At 43.6% G+C, this 22,522-nt stretch overlaps 1 protein-coding gene across 1 annotated transcript in view; it reads right to left on the minus strand.

The window, feature by feature from the left end:
• PDZD2 (PDZ domain containing 2) overlaps window positions 1-22,522 on the minus strand; it is a 202,074-nt gene that overhangs the window by 120,693 nt on the left and 58,859 nt on the right. The window contains exon 3 of the mRNA XM_054517933.1: window positions 16,395-17,217. Coding sequence (XP_054373908.1) covers window positions 16,395-16,873 — 479 coding nt within the window. The 5' untranslated portion in view covers window positions 16,874-17,217. The remainder of the gene's footprint in view (window positions 1-16,394; window positions 17,218-22,522) is intronic.

The raw sequence follows: 22,522 nt of genomic DNA on the forward strand, positions 1-22,522 counted from the left end.
TGATGTACATCTCATTATATCCCAAAGGGTCAACAGAGAGGAGAAAAATGTACCTCAGACCCACTAACCCCAATCTGGAGGTAGCAAGGTGCTGCTGCAGACTGGAAGGGTTCTGCACACCTGTGACTGTTCAAGTCTCATACTGGGATTTCCAAAACTACCAGAGGAAATTGATTTGGGCAAGAGAGCAACTAGCCCATCAAGGTGTTACTGGCAATCTGATGTAAGAATGGTGCCACGATGCTGCCTCCAGGTGCTCACCTTGCTTTCCCCCTCACTTGCAGTGTTGGAAGTGATTTAGCCATGACACAAAATGGAACATGACCACACATCCCAGAAAAAGCATAAGGGAGATTAAGCATAAGATAAAGACAAGAGTGGGAAGGGCCATGGAGAGGAGGGCTGGTGCCAGTCTCCAGCCCCTGTCACTACCTTGACTGCAAGATAATGCTGGGCCAGGGGTAGCAAGGCCAGACCCTCTGCTAAAGAAGGCTGCCAGCAGTGCACCAACTCTCAAGCACATCTCAAGGTGAGTAACACAAGTTCTGCACTGTGTGTTTTCAGAGCAGACCAGGGAACAGAGTGTCTTACCCCCTTCCAAACACCCAGTAGGATGCTTAGGCTCTACTTGCACTGCCAGCACCCCAGCTAGCAGGACTTGTGTAGCAGGTAGGGCTACACAAGCTCCCAGTTCAGGAATTAACTTTCCCTAGTTCCCAATCCATTGCCCATATGTGCTTGCTCACTAGGATTTCCTGTGAGAGCAATACCTTTCCCTTCTCTTTAACTACAAAAGTAATGTAGGTTACAACAGAGGCTGTCCCCTCCAGCAACCTGTGCTCCACCCTGGAGTTATTTTATATTACCCTCCCCAGTGTCCTAGACCAGGGCTGCAGAGATTGTGGCTTTCATTTTATTCTAGAATAGCCTCCATTAATGCAATATGCTGTGATCCTTATGATATTCCAAGTGGAAGCCCAGATTTTGTCTGCTTTTTAAACATTGCAAACCATCCTGCATTTCATCTGTGCATACTTTCCAGCACATATCAGAATATGCCATCCACTCACCACTTATTAATGTTTCAAAGAGTCTTCCTCAAAACACACATAAAATTTAGGGGGGTCTTGTTCCAGGAGTCTTCTGACCATTCTGTGCAGAGAGAGTGGCTTTATTTCACAGACTGAATTTAATATACAGAAACATACTGCATCTGTTTCCAAATATTTTCTTTCTAAAACCGTTACGAAAACTGGTGCCAAAATGTGCTCATTCCTCTTTAAGGAGGAAACCTAATTTGGGTTTCTTGATCCAGATCATCTTAACACCCAGGCTCAATTTTGCTTGCAAAAGCAATCTACAGGCTCCAACTAATACAAATTTAATCTGCAAGGCTTCCTGCTTGGGCTGAATGGGTCCAGCATTTCTTTGTTACAAGATCCACATCACATATCAGTAGCATCTGGTACTGATTGCAGATCTCAGACACTGTGCCTATGGGCTCCATGGGCAGGATCCTTCTTACATTTCTGATCCCTTTTGGATTTTTCCTAAGCTATCTCTTAATCTTTTTGGATTGAAGATTTATGACTTATCCTTAGCTTTTTTTTTTGACGTGTGATATTTTCTTTTGAAACAATCTGTGGTAGCTGACCATATTTCAGAATGCATCCTGCAGGTTTAATTCTCCTTTTACATGGTCATAAACCAAGAGTCACCTCTTAAGTTAATCAATCTGCCTTGCCATATTGCTTATACATATGAAAATCAGGAACTGCTCCTCTATCTCCTACACTTGGGATTCACCTCCTTCCCCCTGAATGAATATGTAACCATTTTACAAGGGATGAAAAATAGTTTGCCTTTTGATTGCACTAAGAAAGAAGGGGTATTCCAAACAACAAATGCTCTTCTTTGGCTTCAGGTTTTCATTTGGTAAGGTTCCAAGCCCTCCTCCTAAGTCAGAAGCAGATTTTGCCATCAGTTGAAAGAGAAGAAAAATAAAAATCAAGCTTTAGTAATGACACAGGAACATTTTGATCAATTGGCACAATCTAAAGGTTAAAAGTTCCAAATGCAGGCAACCTGGGGAAAAATAAGAGCAATGCTAAGTTTAAAACTTATATATTCAATCAAGCTACTTTTCCAGGACACAATTTCCAGGCTACTTTGATAAATGCTGCTGAAAGAGTGTGCAGCAAAACGTGACAAAAAAGGAAACTCACATTCAGCCCAACCTCACGTTCACTTTTTTGTCCCATTCCATGCACCAAGTTAGCCCTCAGAGAAAGAGCCTGGGGAACTCCAGAAACAGTATTCCATGGACTACATAGAAACTTCCTCCCTGTGTCTGCACCTGAAACTCCCACATCACTCCTCCCCATACCTCATGGGCTCCTTGACTGGCAAACTAAGGACTACAAAGCAAGGGGGACATGTGAAGTGACCATGAGAGAGAGGGTAAAGTTTGGGAGCTGGGGTAGCAGAATGGCCCCTGCATTACCGGGCTGCTCCTAGTATGTGTCTGCCATGAATGAATTAATATGGTTATATTTAATCCTGTTCTTCTCTTTCTCACACACTTACCTTTTGGTACCGGCTCCTCCTCAGCTTCCCAATTAGCCTGTTCATACTTGCAAGGAAGTTCTCACAAAATAAGACTTGTGTTAAACAGGAAACTATTAAAACACATTTTTCCCAATAAAGCCATAGAGTGGCCCCTTTTTCCTTAATAAAACCCCATCCAAAGTCTTCAGCCTTGTGAAACTTTTTCACTGTTTCAGCTCTAAAAGATAACACAGTAAGGTATAGTATGCAAAGTTTTATAAACTGGAGCAAGCACTCCAACCAGATAACTGGCAGCTCCAGCAGGATTGGCTTCAGACCTTCTCAGTTCACCACAAATCTCAAATACTGTATATGGAAATCAGACTTCAGCTGTGTGTTGGCTAGATCACCATGACAAAAACAAGGCTATGGGGATTTTTTGGTTTTGTTTTTGGAATTTTTTTTTCCCCACAAAGCAAGCAGTAGGCACAGGACAGGACAGGGTTTTGGCTTCAAGGCCTCAGAAAAACAGAATTGAGTTTTTCAATTCTGTCATTACTCAAGGAAACTCTACATGTAAATAAATCTCTCTCTTGTACACAGACGCTTCTTGGAGATAGCTGGGAAGACTGGATAACAGCTAAATTCATAACCAGGCAGGTATCTCCTAAGCTAGAGTTTATTGGCATTGCTCAAATGTACTTCTGCAGAAACAGGTATTTCAAAGAATTTTAGCCCTTGTGAAGGTACTCTGACTTTATAACCCTGCACCAGACAAGCAAGTACCTGGAAAGAAACTCTCTGCCATAAAACCCAGCATTTGATAAAGTGCTTTTCCCCCCAAGAGCTCAAGCACCTGCAGAAAGTGAGCTGCTGTCATCACCTCCCTGTCACCGAGGCCATGACTTGTTCACAGTGTGGGGAAAAGGCTTGACCAGGACCCAACACTTCTTAAGTCCACACATGCTACCCATTAGGCTGTAAGACCCTGACAGGAGGTAGATACATAGCTCTAAGTCATATACAGTTTATGAAACCATAACTTACAAGTCAATGATGTAAAATAGAAGCATGTGGAAGAGAAATGGAAGGTGAAGATGGAACCAGCATGGGCCTACTGTAGACAGCAGCATGAGCTCCAAGCAAATAGCAAATGCCAGTAAAATGTAAAGAAGTCAAAACTTTACATGGAATTTAAACTAGTTCTTTACACTGGGTTCATGCTGGATTCTTACACCAGCTTATGACTCCATATATAGCATGGTATATGACATTTTTTAATCTAGAGGAGATCTCCACTTGGCTTCGCAAAGTCACGCATGATTCCCCTGATGTAGGACATGGACAGTGAATCCCAGGTGTACTGCTCTGCGTGTTGAAGATTACTATTACTTTTCATATTCTTTAATGCTATTATTGATACTATCATTAAATAAGAGAATGTCCCTGAGGCCGGGAAAACCTCAGGGAGTGTGGGAACTAACACCTGGACTCAGGATTGGTTTCCTTGGTTATTAGAGCTGGCTGAATGGTTTTAACAGATAATGATATCTAATTTAATTACATATCAGACAAAACACTTCTGATTATTATTCATCCAGCCAGGATTAATGAATTTCTAAGTGCTCCTTCCATCCTAAATTTTTTCCACCTTCTTGTCATTTACCTCATTTGTTTTGAACCTCATCTGAAATCTACCTGTTTGAAGAGAGATGTTCACTTCTCTAACTTGCATGATTCTTTTCTTAGCGAGGATGCTCCCTAAATTCATTTCCACAGCTTACAATTTGCTTCTCAGGTCATCAGAGAAAACATTTAAGCCACAAAATCATTCTTACAAAGCACTGATATCCTGCCTTTCTCATCCGCTATATAATATAGAGTCCTTTCAAAGGCACAGCCATGTAGTAAACCCTTGTTGATTTAGAATTCCATACACCAGCCATTAACTTCTAATCCATTTGGCATCTGTACACCTTTTTTAACTATTATTTCTTTCTTCACAGCATAACTGGTGAACGATTGAAATCTGATTTATTTTAACCACATAGTTCATCATGATAAAACTGGATTACTAAATAATTTTCTGCTCTGCTGTATACACCACTTACTTTCCAAATGCAGGCCACAACAGAATACCAGATCGGGGATTAGACTATTTAGCGTATAGCTGGGACAGATATGCAGTGGCAGGAGGAAATTTGGAAGGCAAATTGGAGTGGGAAGGCATTCCAGCAAAGCCCATGGTGTTATGGAATTGTCAGAGAGGCTGAGCACAGCAGCAAGAGAGCTGCACTGCAGAGCACTCACCAGCAAGGAAGGCAGAGGGGGCGAGGAGAAGACAAAGCTGTGAGCCTTGGTGGTGTGACAGCAGCCATGCAGGTGTGACATTCCCTGGGCTACCCATGAACGGGGATCCCAGCCCAGAGTGAACAACCTCCCCACACGCCTACAGCCCCAAACATAGCTCCTTTCAGCCAGGCAAGGAATAATCCCCCTGTGATTAAGCATTAAGCTGCCAGCTAATTTAGAGAGAGTGAGATCTAAACACAAGCCCTAAATGAAGGTGGTGATGAATATAAGGTTCAAACACAAAGCTTCTCATGCAGCAGGAGAAATGAAACTAAGAATATTTACTTTCCTCTAAGGTCTCTAAAAATTTTTCCCAGGAACTTAACGTTTGCAAGCTGCTTACCATACTTCTGTTAAGGCAAAGTTTAGGAAAATTCCTGCCTGGCCAGCAGCAATAATTTCAAAGCAATTTTCACCTATTTAAGCTTTTAAAACCTACGAAAGACCTCAGATTTTTCTTAGAATTGCTATTACTCAGAAGTAGACGGCAAATCTTACTTTGGTACCTAATGCCTGCAGGCTTTGAAACTAATGCAAATACTGCTTTTTTATTCACAGGCCATTGTTTTCAAAATAAAGCACTTTGGGGAATAAGTATTTTACTTCAATTAATTGTGTTTCCTGTTTGGGGAAAAACAAACTAACAGGTTTATTCATTTAGAGAACCTGACAACTGCAGATTGCCTTCTTCTACTTTGGAAAAAATATTTTATCAAGAATGTTAACACACAAATTCAGTAAATGTATGGGATTTGCAAGACAATTCAGTAAAGCCATTATGGTGAATCTCCAAAGGACTAGTGGCCATCAGGAGAGGAAAGGAAACAAAACTGTAAAAGAATTTCCCAAAGGCCATTTTCATGTTGCAATTTCAAGAGCAAATTTTCCTTTTCCTAATGTCAGTGTGGGAGAAGGAAGGAAGATAATGATACAAGTGACAGAAAATAAATTTATGCCCATGGAAATATCTTTCAAATCCTATGCCTGAGCATTAAGGAAAACAGCCTTTATCTACAGTTACCATTTTTATACTACAGTGACTAAAAATGTCCCTTAAATTAAATTACTAAGGTCCAGAGTCACCACCTTTGAGTCATACTAATTTTAGCAGCTGTTTATGTGGACAAACAATTTGGAAATTGTGCTGTTACCAGCATCCATCAAACAAGCAATATAGTTAGTAACCCAGGAATATACACATAAATTTTTATGGGAATAAATAACACAATAACTTTCTGTTTCCTAGGTCTTATGAACCTAATCTTAGATTTGGTATTTAGATTTATCCTCTGCTTTGAAGTTCCAGCTACAGACATAAACTACAACAACTGATAACTTCATTCTTAGACAACTGGATTATAATCTTTTTTACAATTGTCACATAAGGGACAGTTCCTAGAAGTCCTTGAAGCTGCACAGGTATAGAAGAGAGTCAAATCTTCATCAGCAGTTCCTTCTTCACATTCCAGAATAGCCAAATCTACCCAAAACACACAACATATTTATTGCTTCTTAAAGAGATTAGCTACTGCACTCTACAAGCCCGAGAATCAGATTACATTACGTATATACACATCTTAAAAGCATGTAAAGAAACAATTTTCACTGCTGTCTTGCAAATTCCTGGATAAGACAGGCTAAAATTCCCGGTTGACAGAACCAAGAAATTGCTTAAAATATTTATATGACATTGCCCTCTAGAGGAAACCGAGAAAAATCTGTTTTAGTAGAACTCTTCCAGAGATGAAAACACGAAATGTCATTTTCAGCAGAACAATTAATGTTTGTTAGAAACCATTTTCACTGAGAACATCACACACTGGTTTGGCTCCATTTGTCATCCACAAGTTTTCAAGACAGAATTCCCCAACCTCTAGCCTAGGGCTCTGTATTCAGAGAGATGGTACCACAGAGCTTACTGGCTACCACATGTCTGATTTTTTCTCTTTGCTACCAGAATAAAAATAGCTCAGTCTATGAAAAATTGACAAGCACTTAGTAATTCTTTATTTATGATGGCAAAAAGAGACACTGGTCAAAGTGTAGAAGGATGGACAGGAAGACTTCCCTGACTTTTGTTTCATCGAATTATTACCCTGCTAGCCTGAACCTATTCCAGTGGTCAAATAATGGCATAGGAAACATAGGTCAAAGTTATTACTACATTAATCAAATATTTATTTTGCAAGTTGTTTGTTTGTTTGTTTGTTTGGGTTTTTTTTTTAAGATCATCTGGTCATCTATAGTACCAGCTATGGAGAAGGGTTAAAACCAGACCTTGATACCTTTTTAAATAATAGAAATGAGTCTTAGGCATCAGCTGTAACAGTAACCTCTTTCAGTCATGTTTCAACAATACTGTTTTATTTTGAAAAAGCCTGAATCCATTTTCCATCTACCTCTAGTTTCTCACATTCTTGTTAGAGAGGCTTCAGTTGGATGGGATTCCTGAGTCTCGGATGCTCAAGGGTGAATTTTGCTGCTAATAGTCACCATTTGCCTTACTCTTGTCTGTTTTGGAAGGTACAAGTATTCTTGAACTGCCCCAAATCTTGTCACAGTGCCTGCCAACTTATCTTTTTCCTGTTACTGGTCTGTTAAACGTGTTTTCCTTCGGAGGCTCACATGATCTTGCTGATCATACATTTTACCCAGAGAAAGAAGCAAGAACAGTGAGCAGTACTGCAGAGTCTGCAGCTGATACATATCCCCTTTGCCTCTTAGCCCACATCTGATAAAAAGGAGACAGAAAAATAAGTTTCAAGGAGCATGTGATACTGCTTGGAGCTGGAGGCAAGTGTCCCATGAGCTAAAAAAAGCAATGAGCTTTCCATGTTTAAAAAAATCCTATCCCAAAAGCCATCCACTGCAACAGCTGTCTCTGTGATTATATACCTGTCTCTTTGCTGATCTCACCTCTGTTTATTGTACTTATGCTCTCACTTATGTCCATAGATGGCAGGTTCATGTTGACAAACCATCTCTCTGAGGCTGATGTTGAGCCTCTGACCGTAGAACTGTCTCTGACAAATGTTCACCATTTTTCAATCCTCCCTGCTCCTGTCCTTTCCAGTCCAGGCCAGATTTCCAGTGACAGGGGATAAGTGGGTTTTAAGCTGCCATCGCTGTTAATGCTTTTAGCTCTGGAGGATCACAGTTCAGTTCTAGTCCATCTTTCAGGACAGCAAGAGTCACACCCAGAGGTTGCCACGAGGGTATGATCACATCCTGCTTTGTGCAGGAGCAGCTGCAAAACACATCTAAGAATGAGAATGCTGCTCACTTAGACCATGCTGTAAGAAAAACTATTTGAATGAGGACTGGAGAAGCTGTGCCTTTGCAGGGCTCATGGCACATCAGTCAGTACAGGTGGAAAAGGACAGCCTCCCAGGATTCTCACTGCCACTCAGTAGCCTGGCTCCAGCCATCTCCTACTTTTGCAGCAGCTCAGAGCTTCCGTCTCAAGAAAATCAATCTTTAGCCCACAGCCTGCTTTGTGAAAAATTCTGGACTCCCAGAATAAGAAGTGAAAGTCACATTTACAGTTTAGCAGATGCTGTGAATGACTGCACATGGCAAACTGGTGTGTTTGGGCACAAGCATTATAGAAAGAATAGGAATAATGGGCACAGAATGTTCCTTGCCTGTGTCTTTGAACATCTGTATTTTTAATTATTGATGGCTAAAGCACTGTTCTGTGCTAGCAAACGCACTGCTGGAGAGGCTGTGAAAGTAACTGATGCTGTGGCTGAAGGCCTCACCTGTTACTTGGCTGAGCAGTGGAAAAAAGCAACTCTTATTTTGCACATTCCAGCAGTTTGCCAATTAGCTACGTTCTGCTGCCCCCTGACTGTACTTCCAGATGACCTGAGAGCATGAGATGCTTGCTGTGTGTCAGGCTGAAAATCCCACTCAGGATGTAAAAGGGATCCTGCTGGCACTTTGGTATCAAGGTAAATGACAAGGCACAAGGCTGACTCACCAAAACAGGCTGTTCCCACAGAGGATGAGCAGGGAGGGAAGAGCAGGGAGGGCAAAGCTCCCTCTCAAATACTGGGCTTGTTCTCTTGTAATTACAGCGTGGTCAGAGCAGCAAATTAAATGGAGAAGCACAGCCATACATTGGGCAGCAAAGTACAGATTTCTAATCAGAACTTTCACACCTCATTAAAACAAAAACAAAGCACAGAAAAAGCCGTCTCTATAACCTCTGAAGTTTTTACACCTCCTAAGGCAACTACTGTCCAAGTCTTTTCAAGCCTGATGCAATGCTTCTGAAAAGCAAGCATGCAGAGGAAGGGCTGGGAGCAATTTTGGCAGATGACCTGAGGATGTTGTCTAGTTACACATGTATGCTCCTGGGGAATCACGATTTCTAGAGAGAGGCCAGCTCTGTTGTTCAGTGCTGACACTATGTAGGAGGCAGTGATGGGCATATCGATCCCTAAATTTTTGGACAAACATGCAAATACATAGAGGAAGTGAGCTATTTAAATCAGTGGAAGTCTTTCCATCATTTTAAATGGGGTTTAGATAAAACTTGTCTGAGCAAGAAGATAAGTAAGAAGAAAATTTGAGGCAGATGAGGGGTTCAGAAAGTCTGTTAAGGAGGCAGTTGTGGTAATGGGATTGTTGCTAATGGCCACTCTTACAAGGGAATGAGTTGTGCCTCCACAGATATCCCTGGCCTGGGGAAATTGAGAGGGATGGCAGGAACTGGAGGGTGAGGAGGGGAAACCGAGTGAACACACACGCAGATTAATAAAGCAAAGAGGACAAACCAGCTAAATGATCTCTGCTGAGTCTGGGGATTAGTGACCTTCATTTAAGACTTTGGCTCTTAAGAGAGGATTTGGAATAAAGCTCATTTCTTCAGAGCAATTTATTTCTCAACACGTGTGGCTAAGTCTGCTCATACCTTCCAGGAAACATAAAAGAAAGGAAGAAAAACATCTCTTTCTTAGTTTCTTAGTCCTGCTATATTTAAAGGGAGGGGAGAGGGAGGAATTTATATCCACTATCAAATAGGGGATTTATATCCACTATCAGTGTAAAATACGCAGCCATACTTCAGAGGGGACTGCATGCTCCAGACTTCAGGAGCACAGTGAGACTTAGGCTGTGCCTTGCAAATGTTTGACACCCATAGGTTTTCTCTCATTTTGTGCAGGTTCAGCACACACTTACTGTATCCCAGCTCACAGCAGCTCAACAGGATGAGAAAGAACTCAGCCAAAATCCCTTTGTGCTGCTTATTTTCCATCCTCAGGACTCATGCACCAGGCAGCTTGGAAGGCACATCAGCACAGGCTTCTCGTCCTTGCCCATGATAACAAGGCCCAGGTTTCAACCTCTGTGCCCTGATCCATCACTTAACAGTATGAAGATTGGTAACACGATATAAAAAAGGAAACTAATTCAATTCCATAACAGGCTGGGGGTATCTTTTAGGTCAGTTATGAGAATTCTATTCCCTGAGAGTGCATTTGGAGGCTGCAGTCTCCAGGACCACTGTATTTATTTTTCGCTGTGTAGTCAGTGCTGTTAATATTTTAACAAGGAATTCACACAGAAATGTTTGCCCCTTGGCCAAGGGCAAAGGGATAGGATAAATTTCCATTATTTTTCCTATTAAAACAAAAATATTTTCTTGTGGACATAACCAAGAGAAGGCCCTACTAACACCAGGAAAAGCAGCTGCTTATACGGAGCAGCACTTTGTGTTGGCAGCACTTTTGCTTTAGGAAGGAGGTGAGGAAACACAGTAAAGCAGAGCAATCAATCCATGCAACCTGACGTGCCTGGGAGATGGGGGTGCTATTAGACAAAGCTTTCTGTGATCACCAGTGATGGTTTTCTTGGGGTGATTTTTCTGTTACAAAAAGGATGCATAAAGGAGTTTGCACTGCTAGGAAGATAAATCCCCAAAAACTCCAGTGAAACACAATCCCATCATAGGCAGAGAGACCTGAACTACCCCCTTCCACCATGACACAGGCATTCACACACCCCAATAGCCAACCCAGCTAAGGAATGGATTTGCTACCCAAAACATGTCTTGAGGGCTGCAGCTGTTGTGCTGAGGGGTTCCCACAGTATCCCATCCCCACACATCAGTAGGGGCACATGGATGCATTTTGAACACACTGACGAGTAACAGAGTGCAACAAAATCTTGCAGATGCTCCAGAGACAACTGCAGCTGCCAGGACAGGGACAAAGTAGTCATGGCAAGGACAGCCAGCCTCCTGAGGCAGTGACAGTGCCTCAACACGGCATGGCAGGAAGCAGTGCCCCATGGAAAATGCAAAACTGCAGCACTTGAATATCAAAGAGTGACCACATTTGGAGGGGAAGGATGTTTCTCCCAGCAAGAAAATATTTCTATTGCAGGAGCAAAGCAGTTCCTTTTTTAAAAATAATCCCATTCAAACTTCTGAGGAAAGGGGATCTCAATAAAAAAGTGCCTTGAAAAGCATTTGTCTTCAGACAAAACAATTTTCAAATCACATTCAGATTTTTGAGCAGCTCTTCTCAGACACAGCAAATACGTCACTGCTCCAGCCCCACAGCACATGCACTGCTCTGCAGGTACAGGTCTGCTCCTTGTCTGCAGTGCTCACAGCACAGGAACAAAGAAGACTGCCTTCATGAAGACCCCTGTTCAGGGCAGAATCTGTCTCTAATTATTTTATCTGAAGAACTGCATTATTTGTTTCCAGCACCAGCAAGAACCCTTATTTTGACAAAGAACATCAAGATTTCACCCAGCAGAACCCAGGACTGTTAATGACTGCCACAGCAGGCAGCACAAAATGCTATGCACATTTTGAGACCTGTCATTTTTTTGGACATTTTGAATTGTCCTCTGCAAGCAGCTGCTAGCACTTACAGAGAGGCAGGACTGTGCTTAGAATGTCCATATATCACACACCTACTAATGGTACTGACGTGTGAGGAGGAGCAGGACTTTATCTTCATAGTTCCAGCTATCCTGGAGGTATGAACATAAGATGTGCAGCAGCAGCAAGCATTCAGGAAAGACCCTGGCTCTACTGAAAACCCTCAGCTGTTGCAGTGTGATGCCATTTCCTGTTTCACCTATCCCAACCCCTCAGGTGTGCCAACCTTTCCTTTCCCCTTTTGCTCTCCTGCTAAGAGCTTGTCCATCAATCTTACCATTCCAGCAAGGGCGTCGTGTGGTTGGCAGAAGTTCAAAAGATGCCCCCCAGGTCCGGGTTCATTGGCCTGTCCAAGCGTCTTTATCCCTTGACCCTTCCCCTCCTCACACCTGGTTGGTCCTCACCTGTCCCTCCCCCTCCCCCTGTCCCCGGGGGCTTAAAAGGACACGAGACCATGCGGCCCAGAGTTCTATTGCGAGCTGTTACCACATTCAGAGGTCTACCATCCTGCAATAAAACTCTGGATTAAGACTCTACAATAGAATCCTCTCCTTTCTCTTCACCGTCGCCTGAACCTTTTCCACCAGAGGTAAAGTGAGTTCCTACTTTGCCTGGATTTGTTCTGAGTGCCCAGCTGCAGCATCCAGCCGGCCAAAGGTATCTCTGAGGTGAAGCGCCACAGCTGCTGCCTTTGGTCCAGCAGCAAAGGTCAGGCGAGGCCAGGCACGTCCCACCCGGAAATATTGGGATTAATATTCCATACTCAGCTTCAGGTAAAGTTAAAGATTTGCCTTCAGTAGTGGCACTTGATGCTCCCTCCCCATTGCAGACCTGATTCCTGAAGGTCTCTCTCAGCATCTCCGAAAATAAAATGAATTCCCTGAAATTTGGCATGCCATATCTTTTCTGAGGAGGAGTCCCAGCAACTCCCCCCTGGACACTGACTGAAGAGGAGAGAAAGCACTGTGCAAAGGTATGGCTGTCAAAATACTTCTCTATTTGTTTTTTTGGAAGTAATTCCTCTTTGTGGGTTAAAAAGAAGCCAGCCACTTCTCTGACTGTATTCCCACATATGGCAATGTTTGGTAATTTTTGGCAATGAGAAAGATGATATCTTGAAGGAGTGGTTGGGTTTCTCAGTGACAAAATTATAATAATAACTCATGTTTCTATCACACTGTCAACACTGGTAATGTATCTTACTCTGCTTTTTACAAGCATGCATTTGAAAATCTACTTAACACTGATTTTAAAGATTAAATGTATATGGTAGCTGTGTCCAAGCACTGCAGCTATGCTTGATGAAATTCATAATCAAATATTTCAAACTCCATGAATTATATTCATGGAAAAATATTTTTTTTGCAGTGCTCCAAGGACTTGCTCAATGAAGCTCCATTCAGTTATGTTCAAGAAATGAAGGATTCATCTGTCATCTGTAGAAATACTAACAGCCTCCCTTCAGTAAGTGAGTAATAGCCCAAAATGAGTAGAGCAGATCCAAAATACATAGGAAGTTGTTGTCTGGGGGAACATAACCACATATTTTGGAGATACAGTTGTATAGACAGAAGATAAAATAAAAATAGGCAGAGTTTTGACTAACCTTTGTTCAGTATTCCAATACAGCTCATTTCCCTGCAATTGTGTTTGATAGACACACAATTTGCTAACTCTAAAGAGAGCAATAATTTTCCCTCAATCACTAACATCACCAAAAATGACACCACCTACATTATTCCTCTCTAATGTAATAATACACCATTAAGCAAAGAGCTTTGATGATTTTATTACTGCATAATGTTTCTCTAAATGAAAAGAAAGAAAAAAAAATAAAAGAAACAAGTTCAGCAATAATCAACCCATCTCTGCTGTTTACATGGAAATCAGGTGGAATTTAAATAAATAACTTTTCTTTAAAGAAGTCATATTCAGTTTCCTAGCAAGGAGAGACAGATGAGTGGTACTCACAGCTGGCTCCTCCCGAAGTGTTGTGCTGCTCTTACTGTGTCTGACCCCATCACCACTCTGAGATGGGAGGACCTGTAGGCACACCAGGCAGGTGCCGAAACAGCCCTGTCTGTCCAGGGCTGCCCATTCTGTTCCAGCTTCAATCATCTGCCTCTGCGTCCTCTAGAGACTGACCATATCCATAGAAGAGCCAGCAGAAGGGACTGTGTGCCCTCACCTCTTCTCTCTTGTTTTCTGGTGTATTAGTTTAGCCCCTTGCAAAGGGGAGGGTTTGGATGGCAGGCTGGAGCTAGAGCTGAGGTTACATGAAGCCCAGGGTATGTGAGAACACTTCTGCAAACCCTGCTGCAGAGGTGGGAAATGGCAGAGCTGTGAGACCCCCAGGCCAAATCCTCCACTGTTAAGGGAATAAATGAGAAGATTCCCCATAGCATCAGTGTAAAAAACTCCTGGGGGGGGGGAGATGGGGGCTGCCCTGGGATGCTTGGCAGGTGTGGAATAAACACACAAGCAGTGATTTTGCTTGCCCAGTCCAACCTGGCGCTGCAGGAGCTCAGGCAGTATTTTACTTTCACTGACCACGTGCAGCCTCCACTGAGTAAATCACACCCCAAATCAGAGCACCCACAGCCCCTTGTATCGACCTGGAAGTGCTTCTCACACAGCCAAGGAATAATTAGACAGTCAGAAACTGAGTCAGAACTACTATTTAGTGCGCTGTCCTGCCCCAACAAGACCGTGAAAAAACAAGGGGAAAAGGGCTCTGCTACTTCCACCATAGCAGCAATATGGAATTCCCTAGGAAAGCTTCTTCTTGGAAGCAGTCTTTCCAGAAGGCAAGCTGATGTTGTCTTTCAGCCTATTGTAAAGCTAGACAGAATTATGTCCCTTCTGAGCACCCCAGTGGGGAAAACTACTGAAAGACTATCAAAGCATCCTCAAGTACTCCAGACACATAGCATGGGAACATGGGGCTGGAGCTGCCAGCCAGCTCCCTGATAGGAGAAAGCCAGCTCTCCATACTGGGAGCATCCTCAAGGTCCCAAACTGTCATACATCAACATCACCCTTGTCAAATAGCAGTCAACAGCAAGTTAGGCAAGGATGTTTCGGATGCTGAAAATAAAACAGGAAATGTCCTAAATTTTGGCCTAAATTGGATGTTGAATATTCTAAAACAGGATTTTAAGAACAACACTAGCTCCACACTACCAAAACTCTGCCTTTGTAATGGCCAAAAAAAGTAAGGAAAATGGAGCACTTGGTTCCCATTAGCTGCAGTCACAGATTGCTGGTTTAATAACAGAGCTTTCCAAAAGGAACAAGGCCTAAATTAAGCCTTCAGAGGCAGGCCAAAAAGGACAGATATCCAAATATTTTCAACTTCATTGGCTATTATCTCTCATTTTGCATAAGATAACATTATTGCTGCCCACTGCAAGCAATTCCCTTGCATTTAGAAACAGTGACATCTGACAAAGGGGAAACAGCAAACTAACTGCCTTTTGCCATAAACCCTCTCAAATTTGGAGGTGCCACTGATCGATAATGCCACAGTACCAATATGTACACACATTTTGAATCACAAGCTAGGAATTACAGAGGGTTGTTGTCACACCTGTGAAACCATAGAAGGTTGAGCTGCCCAGCACCCACAGACTGAGGAGTCACTGTTTTTATTCTGCCACGTGTCAGAATTGGGAGTGATGGTCAGCCCAAACTCCTGCCACATTCAAGTGAAGTGATCCTGCCTGCTGGGTTTCCAAAAGTGTCCACCCCCAAAATAAATTCCCTTTTGGCAAAAGGGGGAGGATTTCATGCCCTCAGGTACATTGTAACCTCAGGTATGAATGAACATTAACATCCTCATCTACAGCAGAGAAAGGGTTTTGCCTTTGCAAAAGGTAATGTGAGAAAGTCTACCAGCCCACAAAGAGCAAAACTGGGACAATAACTGATTTTACAGCATGGAATAGCTGAATTTAAAAAAAAAAAAAAAAAACAAAAAAAAACCACCAAACCATCACAAGAATAATCTGTATCATTGCAAGAATCCTAATTTTTGATTTGAACTCTTAAAGATTTCAAGTTTTCTGGGTCAGGAGACATCAGAAGAGAGCAAATGTATTAGAATCAAAAGGAATTTATTAAAATGAAGTTGTCCCAAACTGGAAAACACAAAAATGTCTTGCTTTGAGAAAGTCTCAGACAACATTTAGCTGTCAGAAACGTTTCCCTCAATTGAAATAATTCAACAAAAATATGAGCACCTGTAAAAATATCTTCCAGTGCTGCTGCCTCTGTGTTCATTTTTGCTTAAGAAAACAGTTTTATACAAACCCAGGAAGGCTCCTGCTTTAGTGCAGCCCCTCTGGTGATTATGACTTATAATTTTTTGACCCAGTAACCCCTAAACATTTTCCAGCAGAAGTGTGAGTAGCACATGTGGGCTAATTATCAATTTGATTTTGTTATTTATTTTTTTAAAAATCTTAAGAACGAACCCAGGGCTCTCTCAGGGCCTGGAAAGCAAAGGTCAAAAGCTCTTCTGGACTTCCATCAGTATCAACTGTGCCTTGCACCACGTGGCAGCTGCTGCTGCTGGTGGCTCTGCCACCCTTACCTTGCTCCGGTGACATCCACACCGACCATCAGCTGCCCGTTCAGAGAAAGGATCTCGTCTTTCAGGCGCACTCTCCCGCACTTCCCGGCCGGGCTGTTCTTCTTCAAGTCTGTCACCCAGATGCACCCGACATCGAGGACAGGCCCCTTATGTGCCTTCCTCTTCTTCCCTCCCCGACGCTTCTCTCCATAGTCCCCCAGAGCAGGGATATTACCAAAGCTCAAGCCCAGCACTTCATTTTTCCGCATCTCTTGGGCCAGGTACATGGTGCAGATCTCCGTATCCAAAGTCCCACAGCTCCCTGGCTGCAGGTTGCTCTCATCCACGGAGAAGTTGAGCTGGATGTACTCGCTCAGCTTCTGGACGGCCGAGCGGCAGAGCTGCTGCTCGGCTCCCTCGGCCCCCTCCCGCCGGCTGTTCTGCAGCCACTGGCACAGGAGGGGGAGGAAGACCCCCGCGTTGTCCTGTGTGATGGGCATCGCTGTCCCTCCCTGGGCATCCCCTCACGGCCTCAGCCCCGGCCCCACTCGGCTCCCTTGTCGTCCGCCGCGGCGCCCCGCAGCCCCTGGGGACATGCCGGAGTGGGGCTGCAGGTCCAAAGCAAGCCCCATCTAGTCTCACGGAGATTTCTGGGGGGTTCCAGCTGACCAAAAACACAGTCAAGGAAGGATGTTTGGTGTCCAGGCACTCCACCGGCCCTGTGAACAGGCTGGTGGGTCAAGTTTGTGAGTGTCTGTGGCTGTCCAGGCCTGCCTGCCGCCGGTGTCCCCGCTCCGTCGGGAACAAAGCGTCCTTCCCACCACGATCACCACGGCGTCTCGTCCTGCAAGGATAAAACAGCGTGGTTAGAAGTGCCCGAGCAGCTGCAGGCGCCCCGCAGCCCCGGCCCGGCGGCCCAGGGCCGGCTCGCACGGCCTGGCCGTTCTCCTCCTGCGATTTACCACTTGAGGGCACCAGCTGCTCTCCGCAGCAAGGGAATAAAAGGTCACCATTAGCTCCTGACCTTGGCGGTGAAACGCGGGCTGCAGAGCCCAGGGGATGCTCCTGCCGCAGCTCCGGGGCTCTGACCGGAGCGGGGGAGACGCTCCAGCCAAGGGCCGCTGGAGGGGCACCGGCCTCACCAGCGACTGAAGCTGACAGCCCTGCCGTCCATGCCAGAGATTCTGGGCTGGGAAAGGCTTAAACCGGTCTCTTCCCGGATTTAGCTCCCCACCAAGCAGGACGAGGGATGGGCAGCAGCAAACACAAACGGTGAGGACGCCAATGGGGTCCCTCCCTTCGTGGCAGCAGTGGCTCACAGCCACCTTGTGGGTAAAGCATCTAAGAGAAGTGACTGTCCAGTTTCCTGGGAAAAGAGTAGGGCAGGTGAATTCCCCCATTTCGTGCAGTTTGGAGAGGGAGGCGCACAGACAGCCATGAGTCAGTGGGAGCCGGGGGTTAGCAGGCAACAGGGTGAGACAGGGTTTTTTTTGCCAGGTTCATTAGGATCTATGAAGCAAGAAAAACCCCTGACATGAGTGAAGTCTGGTTGACCAGATTCTTTCAGGGCTTTATTTTCTAGCAGTGGATGATGCTCAGTGAGCTGTGCACCAGGAAAATTGAAGAAAGTAGCAGCTTCGAGCTTGCAGCCTGCAGGTCTGCTCTTGCAGATGTGCATGAGAGGCTTGTGTTAGGTAGAAAATCTGTGGGAAGAGCTTATAACCCCAAAAGAATGAGTATAGAGGAAGGCTCTTGCAAAATGCCGCTGCCCAGAAGCTGTATCCAAAGTTCTGCCACCTCCTTGGCTGTGGGGCAATACCAAGATGGACAGGACCCCAAGAAAGCTCAGGCAGGGACAACAACAGCTCAGGACCAGGTGCTGCTTGTACAGGAGGACACCAGCATCTTCACCAAGAGGCTGGAGTTACACCAATGGCTCAACAGGGATAGACATCAGCTTGGGAAAGGAGGAACTGGCCCCCTGCTTAGTGAGAGGGACTTCTGAGTTAGGCTCAGGACAGGCAAAACAGGGAAGAAAATGGGAAGAATAAAGACAGAAACTGCTCAGGCACATGTCTAAAACAAGAGGTTTTAGACACAGACTGATCAGGAGACAAGGTTAAATCCTCTGAACATTTTAGATACTTAATGCAACACTGGTGAATATGTGGGAACTTAAGTCTTATTTAAGATCTCATATTTAAGACAAAAGCAATTATTTAATTGACATAACTGGAACTTACTGTAGTAAGACCTAGATCTGTAATATTGATCTAAAAATGCATAGCTTGTATGTGGACCAACAAAGAAAAAGTAGAGGCAGAATCTCTTGGCATACTGAGGATGATGTGTATATTTGCTCTGAGGTCCAGAACAAGGGAGAGGAAGAACCGCTAAATTATCTGGTTAATAATAAAGCAGAAAGCACAAAACAAACACAGGGGAAGGCACAACAAACCCTAAACCAAGAACCTGATAACAGCTGACTCAATGGTAATGGGAAAGTAGAAACATAAGATATCTACTAGGAATGGAAAATAGAAAGAAATAGAAAGTCCTGGTGCCTTCAGAGCAACATTCTCACATAATGGACGGGGTCAAGGAATTATCAGGGAAGTGCCTCCAAAGAGAGATGTTGGGGGTAAGAAGGTGGAAAGAAACTCATGTAAGAATGCCTGTAAAATCAAGGGATTGAGAACAGCAAAACAGAAATTCCTGGTTTCAGTACATTAAAAAAAAACCTGCTAGGAGAGAATTCATGGAGAAGAGTTGAAAGGAAAAAGAAATCAAGGTGAGCTGTGGTTTCTCGAAGAAACAATATTTTGTGCTTAAAAGGCACAAGCACAATAGCATCTCAATGAAGAAGGATCAGAAGACTTGGCAGCATCACGAGCTTTTTATTTTCCTCAAAGACAAGAAGAAAGAACACTAAAAGGTTACTGAGCACAAGTGAAAAAAAATAGTGTGAACACATAGGCAAAAATAATAGAAATATCAGGGTATAAAAATGAAATGAAACTTGCAGAAGATAAAAAAAAGTTACCCTTTATATGCATATTAATACCAGGAAGGCAATCCTTAAAAATGTTGCTCAGAGAGAAAGTTATTGAAAAATGACACCAAAAGAGGCAACACTGGTTTGAGGTTTTCCTTTAGTCCTTGTTAAAATTACCAACTATGCACGAGGGATTAGTACACAGTGTGACACAATATCAGTACAGAGGCATACTATCCTCTTCTCTGCCTGTAACAGAGTAAGACATTAGTTCAATTCAGGTATTTCCAGTCCAGCAGAGTGGGAAAAAACACCATTTATATTTCCTACAAAACCAGCTAAAACCATCTCAGATGGCTGGTCACTTGTCAGTACTCAAACAGTAAGGGGGTTAGTCACTTGTGAGAACTCAAACAGGTAAGGGGCCAGAATTAAGGATGACAGCAAATGCAGTGGCTGTCTTCAAGGGTAGAAAGAGAAGCAGCAGAAAAATGTGACATCAGTCAATCTAGCATCAATCATCCTTAAAACTCCCAATCAAACAGAGAAATAGTTTGCATGTATGTGGAAGAGAACAAAAATATAAGCAGCAGCAAACACAGGAGAGGCAAGAATAAAATCATGTGAAATCAAATTAATTTCTTTTCATAATGGAGAAGTTGTTGAATAACATTTATCTGGGCTTTATTATAGCTTTTGTCACTGTCTCAACTTTCTCATAAATATACTAGGGAAATATGATTAAATGAGACTTCTATAAATCCATACCCAGGGAGTAGTTATTAATGACATTCTGTGAAACAGAAGGACACTGAAAGTGGAGCTCTGCTGGATCTATATAGTCTAGTTCTGCTCAGCACATTCATTATGGACAATGAAAGCGAGTACACATATTAAATCTGCAGATTACATGAAGCTGGGTGTGTCTGCAGACACACTGGAGAACAGGATTAGCATCTAAAATATCTCGGCAGAAATCAGAAAAGCATAATCTAAAAATTAGGGTAAACTTCATCAAGGACAACTGCAGAGTACTACAAAAGGAATATCTCACTTAGAAAGGACTGGCTATGTGGCAAATCTTTGGCAAGAGATGCAGCATTTTCACAGAATCACGGAATGGATTGGGTTAGGAAGGAATGTGGTCCCAAGCCCCCCTGCCATGGGTAGGCACACCTTCCACTACAGAGCCCCACCCACCTTGGCTTTGAACATTTTCCAGGGTTTATAGGGAATCATTCTTGTCAATCTCCTGCTGTTGGAGGAAAAAAAGGGTCATTGTCCCAGGATGTGTCAATTGGGATAAAGGTAACATGGCATATTAAGTATTTCTGTAGCCTCACACAGGGCTGGGAAGGTCTCAGCAGCAAAACTGCCCCTTAGGAACAGAATTCTGACATGACTTGCCAGTCTTGGAACTGTGAATTACTAGAAAATACTGAAAAAAATTAGGGCCTGCTAAAAAGCAAAAAGTATTGCAGGTTGGGTGTGAGAGCACAAGTTAAAGGTCTTCATGTATTTCACAATGCCCCACAGTGACCATGAGGAGAAAAGCAGTCTGTTCCTCTTGTCCATGATGGAGTAATGTATGTGAATCATGTCCAGGTAGATTTAGGGTAGTGGTTAGGTAACACTCAGAAGGATGAAGAAAATCAAGACCCTGGGGAGCACCATCTTAGGTTCTGGAGTCTCCAACACTCATGGTCTCTGCAGAAGGTCAGAGATCTGCTATGAACAATGATTGGAGCCAATATCTCTTGGGTTGTGGAAGACATTAGATCTCTCCATTTCAATCCCTCTTACTTCCTTCAACATCATTTTCTGTCCTAGTGAGAGTACAGTAAGAGGTCATTTAATGGATATCATCCCGTGAGTTATGACAATGACACCTTTGTGACAATGACACCCTTTGCTTTAACAGCAAACTTGGGTACAGCTCTCACTGACCAGACAGGGTTCAAAACCATTCAAGCTCTAGAGAAGATTGGACCAGATCATTCTTTGAGGCCCCTTTTGCCTAATAATTTAAGAAGTTTTGTTCTCAGCTGTTTATCGGTTTTTACATTGGGTAGACATGTTATGGACTGTCTTTTGCCAACTATCCCCAGATCAAAGCACTGCCAGGGTCCCTGGAGACCTTGGGGCTCCTTGAAAGCAGCTCAGAGTTGTAGCTCAAGTCTCCAAATCTCCTCTGCATTGGCAAAGGGCACTGATGTTGACTTCAGCTTCAATCCTGCAGTTAGCCGTCTGAAGCGTTCAAAGGCATCTGCATTCCACGCAAAACTCATCCATCATTCATTTAGCAGCATTGCTGGAGGGCTCTCCCCCTCCTTGCACACACATCCCTCCAGAGATAGAGGAGGACAGCCCCCTCCACGCCGCCAGAGGCAGGCAGCCTTCAAAACCCCATTTCTTCTCCCCACAGGAAAAGCTGCGGGCATCGATACGCTGCGGGTTGCCTGTCTACGCCCCTGAGCTCACTGCAGAGCCATGGCAGACACTTAAATTAATCATGTAGATAATTATACAGTACTTTCAAGGGATTTGATATTCTCAAACAAAACCTTCTGGCTTTGGAAAAATTACTCCAGACAAGCATAAATAGGAAATACTCCTTCGAGATGTAACAGACAACACAGCACTGAGCTGAACCCCTCTTGCTGGTGAGAAGAGCAGCTCAGGTGTCCATTGCCAATGGAAGCAAAAAATAGAAAGGTGGTAAGCTGTTCATCAAGGGAAAAAATAGACCTGTCTGATAAAAATGGAAACCTCAAAGCTAAGAAGAAATTTATTTTTACTCTTGACTTCCACAAAATATACTCAAGACCCATGTGAGAAAATTTCATGGAGTCACCACCACCTTGCTTACTTGCTGTAGGTGACAGATCTGCCAGACCACCCCACCTGCCTTGCATAGAGAACAGACCTATATACAAAATACTCTAGTTTTATGCCCACATTGGAATTGTCTGGAGTAAAACAAGCCAGAAATAGGAACAGGCAGCCCCCTGGGCCCAAAGTCCCCTGTCTTGTGAAAAGGAGTCCCTGTTCCTGGGGACAACTTTCCACCAAAGAGATTTTGTCCTGGTTGCTCTGAATCCCTGTGAGGCTACTGATTAACACTCTCTGGTAATTAAATCTCCCATCTTACCTA

This window comes from Molothrus ater, chromosome Z (genome assembly GCF_012460135.2).
Source record: "Molothrus ater isolate BHLD 08-10-18 breed brown headed cowbird chromosome Z, BPBGC_Mater_1.1, whole genome shotgun sequence".
In the NCBI taxonomy this organism is placed as follows: Eukaryota; Metazoa; Chordata; class Aves; order Passeriformes; family Icteridae; genus Molothrus; species Molothrus ater.